This window comes from Muntiacus reevesi, chromosome 9 (genome assembly GCF_963930625.1).
Source record: "Muntiacus reevesi chromosome 9, mMunRee1.1, whole genome shotgun sequence".
Classification (NCBI taxonomy): domain Eukaryota; kingdom Metazoa; phylum Chordata; class Mammalia; order Artiodactyla; family Cervidae; genus Muntiacus; species Muntiacus reevesi.
Genome location: NC_089257.1, coordinates 42,845,569 through 42,854,074, shown reverse-complemented (window position 1 = coordinate 42,854,074; position 8,506 = coordinate 42,845,569). Strand labels below are relative to the sequence as shown.

The 8,506-nt window shown below is 39.0% G+C and overlaps 1 protein-coding gene across 1 annotated transcript; it reads left to right on the top strand.

Moving 5' to 3' along the window:
• The first annotated feature begins 2,634 nt into the window (after positions 1–2,634).
• Positions 2,635–3,579, top strand: LOC136175296 (olfactory receptor 51I2-like). Its single transcript, XM_065945622.1, has one exon. It carries the CDS (start codon positions 2,635–2,637, stop codon positions 3,577–3,579), a length of 945 nt encoding a protein of 314 aa, XP_065801694.1.
• The last annotated feature ends 4,927 nt before the right edge of the window (positions 3,580–8,506 follow it).

Sequence of the window (8,506 nt, the reverse complement as noted above, 5' to 3'; positions counted from 1 at the left end):
AGAACACTGCAGATGCTCCATATTCTCAGCAATCCATGAGCTTCTGAGCTGGTAAATACTCAAGGGATGTCCTGGATGCAGCCTTATATTGCTCAGGTCAGGCAGTTGGCAGAGGAGGCAGAGGGTATGGGCAGGGCCCTACAACTGCTCTTGTTTCCTCTGCACCCTCCATGGACTCTCTCAGGCAGTAAGATGGAGTGTCAGACACTCCAGACTCAGGCACTAGGGCACTTTGACTCAGCCTAGAAATCCTCAGTATTTTGACAATCTGAAGACAAAAAGGCTATCCCTATAGGAGTTGGGTGTTTTTTTTTTTTTTAATCTTTTCTGCATATTTTCACTTTCCTGGTTCTATATTTTCTATTTAGTGCTCTTTTTCTCTGAAATTTTCCCATACTTTCAGATTCAGACATTCATTTCTCTGCAGGGATACTCCAGTGGGCTGTAGTTTAGAGGCAGATGTTCTGCAATAAATAAGCACTCTTACCCATTTCTCAGAACAAGCTGGTATGGGGTAAGTCTATAAAAAGACATTAGCTGCTTTGGAAGCCACTTGACAAGACTCTATTTAGTGCTTAAAAAAAATCTCCAAATCAAGGATATTGCATATTGCATACAGAGGCAAGCAGAAATGTTTAGGAAAAGCTTGCATATAGAAAAAACAAAGAGATTTTAAGAATGCAGAATGTAGGGTAAAATGCACCCTGACAAAAAAGGATAGAGGAGTCCCAAGACAGGTGGAAGGACAAAGGCAGATGAAAGCCTGGAGTTGTGGATTTAATGCAGGTTTAGAACTCAGAGTTGCAAAGTATTTGGTCCTAAGGGTTTTCACAGTAGTTTACTTTTGGATCTTCACTACCCCATTAGCAAAGTTCCTTAGCCCCTCCAATTTACAAATAAAGAGAATCAAAATCCTGTGGGATCAGTGACTTCCTGAGTGATTCTCCTGGTCTCCTGTGTTTGGCCTTGCACTGAGCACAGCAGGGACTAAAGAAATGAATGAGTGTCCATGTGGATCTCTTGGAGCTGGCGAGTCAGAAGGGGAGATGTTTCATAATTCAACAGAACTATCATAACTCCACAATAGGAAGCTCTACTGTAGAACAGGCAGAAAAATAAGCACAAAAAGAGCTGCAAATCTACAGCTTATGAGAGTGGTAAAGAGAGGAGATCAGTTATCTCCACTGCAATGACCAGCCAGATTTTCATGGAGGAGGAGGGCATCATTGATCCTCGGCCCCAGAAGATGGGTTAAATAGATATGTTCAGACTTTCTGGGAAACTCTGGGAACTGGGGAGCTGGCGAGCTGGAGTTATTGTTTGAATAATAGCAAAGAATATTGCTATTATTAATATTGATAACCAGTCTGGGTGTTTGGGGATATGAGTATGAAATTTTGCGAATTGAGGCCAAAAATATTGATTTAGATTGGGCGAGAGAGGGCCTTTAACTGGAGACTTGGGAGTTTGGTTTTGACACTTTGGTAGTGAAGGGGCATTCAAACTTTCTAATCAGAATGGTTCCATTTGCAGACCTTCCCTTTGAAAATATTAGACACATTCTAGATTAAAGATTGAGTAGAGGCAAGAGATTCATTAAGAACATTTTTAAGGGCTCTTTAATAATTAATGCCTTAATTCATTAAGGCATTATTATGGGCATACAAATGTGATGTCTGGGATGCAAAGTATAAGAATGTAAGTGGAAGGAAATGCAGAAAGTGCTGGCAGATGCACTTAAGGCTCAGTATTTCATTGACTGTGGTCTAATTTAATGTAGTAGGTAAAGGAAAGACAGAAACAATATAAAGCTTGGATTTCTGAGTCTTAGTCTCAGGCACAATTACAGTATTTTTCAAAGGAATGGAGAACACAGATAAGAAGCAGTTCCATGATATAGAGAACTGATTATTAATCCTGTGGTTTTCAAGAACTGGCTGCAATTCAGTTTGCAGAAAATTGTCAAAAAAAGAATTCCAGTATACTAGTTATTAATGCATAAAATTTAATGCTATAGGATAAATGGATAGAGGGATGAAAAGATAAAGTGGAGGCATCTAATGCATCTTGATGAAAGTCTGGAAGCTTATTGCCAAGGATAGGTATCTTTCTATTCCTCCACATTCTAACTGAAAGGATGGAAGGAAGAACTGGGAGACTAAATATGAATAAGAGAGCTGGGGAGTCAAGATAAACAGCAGATATTCAGTAGAGTGTGAGAGTGGAAAGAGAAAAAGCTTACAGCTTGATAAGTAATTGGAATGTTCAGAACAGTTAAGGAAGTAGTCATCAGGAGAATGATGCCTTAGGTCTTGAACAAAGTGATGCCTGTAGATTGATAACAAGTTCCTAGCTTTGAATGTGAGGAAGAGCATGGTAGAGATAGGCAAAAGTACAGAGGAAGGTAATGTGACCTGTTGAGCCAGGTGGATCATCTGCAAACACTTAGACAATTCCAGAAACCATGGGGAGCAGGAGGGGCAAGGAGTGATGTGATAAACGAAGTTAATTAAGCTATAAAGTAAGGGTCTGGATGGCATAAGCAAGACAATAGGTCATGAATAAACTGTATGTCTGGCTTCTCTACAAGTGGTGGTCCTACAGTACAAGTCCTCCAGTACAAGTCCTCCCAGCATGGGAGGTATCCTCTACAATAGCTCAGGGTTGCCAACTTTCACCCTGACAGGGCTCCCAGGGCTGGAGAACTCCCAACACTGGATGTTCTTGCTCCTTGGTACCCTGTATATTGTCTCTATTGTGGGCAATGGCCTTATCCTTTTCATTGTCAAGGAGGCGCAGAGTTTGCATCAGCCTATGTACTACTTCCTGTCCCTGCCCTCAGTTAATGATCTAGGTGTGTCTTTCTCCACACTCCCCAATGTGCTAGCCACATTTTGCTTCCACTTAAGGAAGATCAGCTTTGATTCCTGCATGGTTCAAATGTTCTTTTTCCACTTCTGCTCTTTGATGCAGTCAGGGGTCCTGCTGGTTATGAGTTTTGACCGCTATGTGGCCATCTCTAATCCTCTGTGCTACACCACCATGCTCAAAGATTTCCGTGTCATATGCATGGCCCCGCAGGTAATCACCCGCAGCTTTTGCATGGTTTTTCCACTGCCTTTCCTTCTGAAGAGATTGACCTTCTGCAAGGCCAGTGTACTGTCCCATGCCTACTGCCTTCATTCAGATCTCATCCACCTTCCCTCTGATGACATCACCATCAACAATATTTTCGGTCTCATCATTGTCATGTCTATCTTTTGCCTGGTATCTGTACTCATTGTCTTCTCGCTTGAGCTCATCCTGTGCTCCGTACTTGCCATTGCATCTCAGGAGGAACGGTTAAAGACACTCAACACGTGTGTGTCACATCTGTGTGCTGTGCTCATCTTCTATGTGCCCATGGTTGGTGTCTCCATGACTGCCCGTGATGGGAGGCATGCCCCGGGATTTGTGCACACAGTCTTGTCCCTCATTTATCTCTTTGTGCCTCCCATGCTCAACCCTGTCATCTATTCCATCAAAACCAAAGAGATTAGAAGGCGGCTGGTTCGAATGCTAGTGGGAACGAAGTTTTAAACCAGAAACATATGGAGAGTTCAAACCTCAAAGAATATTAACTATTACTCCATAAATTGGAGTTTCCATAACTTGCTTTGACAACTTTTTATACTTTGTTTTCATATTTCTGCCACCAGATGTATGATAACCATGTATGAGTCAAGACCTGCCAAAAGGTTTTGACGAGGTACACTGAGTTGTAAGTTAGAAATAATTGTTCAGCTTTCTTTTTTAATACCAAATTGTACATCCTGAAAATGAGTCCTTCATTTTATCAAATGTATTTCTATTATCCATGGTTAAAGTGAATCATCACAGAAGAAATTACTAATTACAATGGGACCACTGTTATCACGGTTAGTGAGTCTTTTCCCCCATGTCTATGTCAAATGTAGTTCTATTTTTAATTTTTTGTAGAATCTTCATGCTGCTTTCTGTAGCAGTTGCATTATTTTGCATTTCCAACAACACTGTGCAAGGGTCTGACAGCCTCATCAACACCTCTTGTCTTCTGTTGTTGTGTTTAATAGTCATTGTGCTTTCACAGGGGCTTCCCTGGTGGCTCTGCAGTAAGAATCTGCCTGTAATGCAGGAACAGCAAGAGATGTATTTTCAGTTCCTGGGTGGGGAAAATTCCCTGCAGGGGGAAATGGCAATCCACTCCAGTATTCTTGCCTGGAGAATCCCATGGACCAAAGAGCCTGGTGGGCTACAGTTCATAGGGCCGCAAAGAGTCAGACACGACTGAAGCGACTGAGCATAGGTACAGACATGCAGGCACAAGCTTTAAGATACATTTTCTTGATGATTAGTGACACTGAGTGTTTTCTTTACTATACTTTCCTGTGTTGCCCTTTGTGTATTTTCTTTGAAAAATTTCCATTCAACTCCTCAGTGCATAGTAAAACGTGATTATCAGGTATGTTTCTGGTTTTGTTTTTGCTACTGTAGGAACTCATCACATGTTTGGGAGGTGAACCCCTTCTCAGATGCTTACTTAGAAGTAAAACTGAATGAATGGACACAAAAGCATGTTCCTTGGTGGAAAGATACTAAGAGTGCAACCCCCCCCCCTTCAGTAAATTTGCTTTAATTCTGAATAATCTGGGTTGTAAACCTGATTTAAGTATTAAGTTAGAACTCTTTTTTTTTTTTTTTTTTCATTTATTTTTATTAGTTGGAGACTAATTACTTTATAATATTGTAGTGGTTTTGTCATAAATTGACATGAATCAGCCATGGATTTACATGTATTCCATATCCCGATCCCTCCTCCCACCTCCCTCTCTGCCCGATCCCTCTGGGTCTTCCCAGTGCACCAGGCCCGAGCATTTGTCTCACGCATCCCACCTGGGCTGGGGATCTGTTTCACCCTTGATAATATACATGTTTCAATGCTGTTCTCTCAAAATATCCCACCCTCCCCTTCTCCCACAGAGTCCAAAATCTGTTATGTACATCTGAGTCTCTTTTTCTGTTTTGCATATAGGGTTATCATTACCATCTTTCTAAATTTCATATATATGTGTTAGTATACTGTAATGGTCTTTATCTTTCAGACTTACTTCACTCTGTTTAATGGGCTCCAGTTTCATCCATCTCATTAGAACTGATCCAAATGAATTCTTTTTAATGACTGAGTAATATTCCATGGTGTATATGTACCACAGCTTCCTTATCCATTCATCTGCTAATGGGCATCTAGGTTGCTTCCATATCCTGGTTATTATAAACAGTGCTGTGATGAATATTGGGTTGCACATGTCTCTTTCAGATCTGGATTCCTCGGTGTGTATGCTCAGAAGTGGGATTGCTGGGTCATATGGCAGTTCTATTTCCAGTTTTTAAAGAAATCTCCACACTGTTCTCCATAGCGGCTGTACTAATTTGCATTCCCACCAACAGTATAAGAGGGTTCCCCTTTCTCCACACCCTCCCCAGCATTTATTGCTTGTAGACTTCTGGATAGCAGCCATCCTGACTGGCATGTAATGGTACCTCATTGTGGTTTTGATTTGCATTTCTCTGATAATGAGTGATGTTGAGCATCTTTTCATGTGTTTGTTAGCCATCTGTATGTCTTCTTTGGAGAAATGTCTGTTTACTTCTTTGGCCCACTTTTTGACTGGGTCATTTATTTTTCTGGAATTGAGCTTCAGGAGTTGCTTGTATATTTTTGAGATTAATCTGTTGTCTGTTGCTTTGTTTGCTATTATTTTCTCCCAATCTGAGGGCTGTCTTTTCACCTTACTTATAGCTTCCTTTGTTGTGCAAAAGCTTTTAAGTTTCATTAGGTCCCATTTGTTTATTTTTGCTTTTATTTCCAATATTCTGGGAGGTGGGTCATAGAGGATCCTGCTGTGATTTATGTCGGAGAGTGTTTTGCCTATGTTCTCCTCTAGGAGTTTTATAGTTTCTGGTCTTACATTTAGATCTTTAATCCATTTTGAGTTTATTTTTGTGTATGGTGTTAGAAAGTGTTCTAGTTTCATTCTTTTACAAGTGGTTGACCAGTTTCCCCAGCACCACTTGTTAAAGAGATTGTCTTTTTTCCATTGTATATCCTTGCCTCCTTTGTAGAAGATAAGGTGTCCATAGGTTTGTGGATTTATCTCTGGGCTTTCTATTCTGTTCCATTGACCTATGTTTCTGTTTTTGTGCCAGTACCATACTGTCTTGATGACTGTGGCTTTGTAGTAGAGTCTGAAGTCAGGCAGATTGATTCTCCCAGTTCCATTTTTCTTTCTCAAGATTACTTTGGCTATTTGAGGTTTTTTGTATTTCCATACAAATGGTGAAATTATTTGTTCTAGTTCTGTGAAAAATACCGTTGGTAGCTTGATAGGGATTGCATTGAATCTATAGATTCCTTTGGGTAGTATAGCCATTTTGACAATATTGATTCTTCCAATCCATGAACACGGTATATTTCTCCGTCTGTTTGTGTCCTCTTTGATTTCTTTCATCAGTGTTTTATAGTTTTCTATGTATAGGTCTTTAGTTTCCTTAGGTAGATATACTCCTAAGTATTTTATTCTTGTTGTTGCAATGGTGAATGGTATTGTTTCCTTAATTTCTCTTTCTGTTTTCTCATTGTTATTGTATAGGAGTGCAAGGGATTTCTGTGTGGTAATTTTATGTCCTGTAACCTTACTATATTCATTGATTAGCTCTAGTAATTTTCTGGTAGAGTCTTTAGGGTTTTCTATGTAGAGGATCATGTCATCTGCAAACAGCGAGAGTTTCACTTCTTTTTTTCCTATCTGGATTCCTTTAGCTTCTTTTTCTGCTCTGATTGCTTGGCCAAGACTTCCAAAACTATGTTGAATAATAGTGGTGAGAGTGGGCACCTTTGTCTTGTTCCTGATTTCAGGGGAAATGCTTTCAATTTTTCACCATTGAGGGTAATGCTTGCTGTGGGTTTATCATATATAGCATTTATTATGTTGAGGTATGTTCCTTCTATTCCTACGTTTTGGAGAGTTTTAATCATAAATGGGTGCTGACTTTTGTCAAAGGCTTTCTCTGCATCTATTGAGACAATCACATTGTTTTTATCTTTCAGTTTGTTAATGTGGTGTTTTACATTGTTTGATTTGCAGATATTAAAGAATCCTTGCATTCCTGGTTCAGTTTTGGAAAATTATACTTTTCTAAGAATTTGTCCGTTTCTTCCAAGTTGTCTATTTTATTGGCATAGAGCTGCTGGTGGGAGTCTCTTATGATCCTTTGTATCTCAGTGTTGTCTGTTGTGATCACTCCATTTTCATTTCTAATTTTGTTAATTTGGTTCTTCTCCCTTTGTTTCTTAATGAGTCTGGCTAATGGTTTGTAAATTTTGTTTAGTTTTTAAAAAAAACAGCTTTAAGTTTTGTTGATTTTTGCTATGGTCTCTTTAGATTCTTTTGTATTTATTTCTGCCCTAATTTTAAAGATTTCTTTCCTTCTACTAACCCTGAGGCTCTTCATTTCTTCCTTCTCTAGTTGCTTTCAGTGTAGACTTAGGTTATTTATTTGACTTTTCTCTTGTTTCTTGAGGTAAGTCTGTAATGCTATAAATCTTCCCCTTAGCAATGCTTTTACAGTGTCCCATAGGTTTGGGTTGTTGTGTTTTCACTTTCATTCATTTCTATGCATATTTTGATTTCTTTTTTGATTTCTTCTACAATTTGTTGGTTATTCAGAAGCGTGTTATTTAAACTCCATATGCTTGAATTTTTAACAATTTTTTTCCTGTAATTGAGATCTAATCTTACTGCACTGTGGTCAGAAAAGATGACTGGAATGATTTCAATTTTTTGAATTTTCCAAGACCAGATTTATCGCCCAGGATGTGATCTATTCTAGAGAAGGTTCCGTGTGCACTTGAGAAAAAGGTGAAGTTGATTGTTTTGGGGTGAAATGTCCTATAGATATAAATTAGGTCTAGCTGATCCATTGTGTCATTTAAAGTTTGTGTTTCCTTGTTAATTTTCTGTTTTGTTGATCTATCCATAGCTGTAAGTGGGGTATTAAAGACTCCCACTATTATTGTGTTACTATTAATTTCCTCTTTCATACTCGTTAGCATTCGCCTTACATATTGCGATGCTCCTATTTTGGGTGAATATATATTTATAACTGTTATATCTTCTTCTTGGATCGATCCTTTGATCATTATGTAGTGTCCTTCTTTGTCTCTTTTCACATCCTTTATTTGAAAGTCTATTTTATCTGATATGAGTATTGCGACTCCTGCTTTCTTTTGGTCTCCGTTTTCGTGAAATACTTTTTCCAGCTCTTCACTTTTAGTCTGTATGTGTCTCTTGTTTTGAGGTGGGTCTCTTGTAGACACCATATATAGGGGTCTTGTTTTTGTATCCTTTCAGCCAGTCTTTGTCTTTTGGTTGGGGCATTCAACCCTTTTACATTTAAGGTAATTATTGATAGGTGTGGTCCTGTTGTC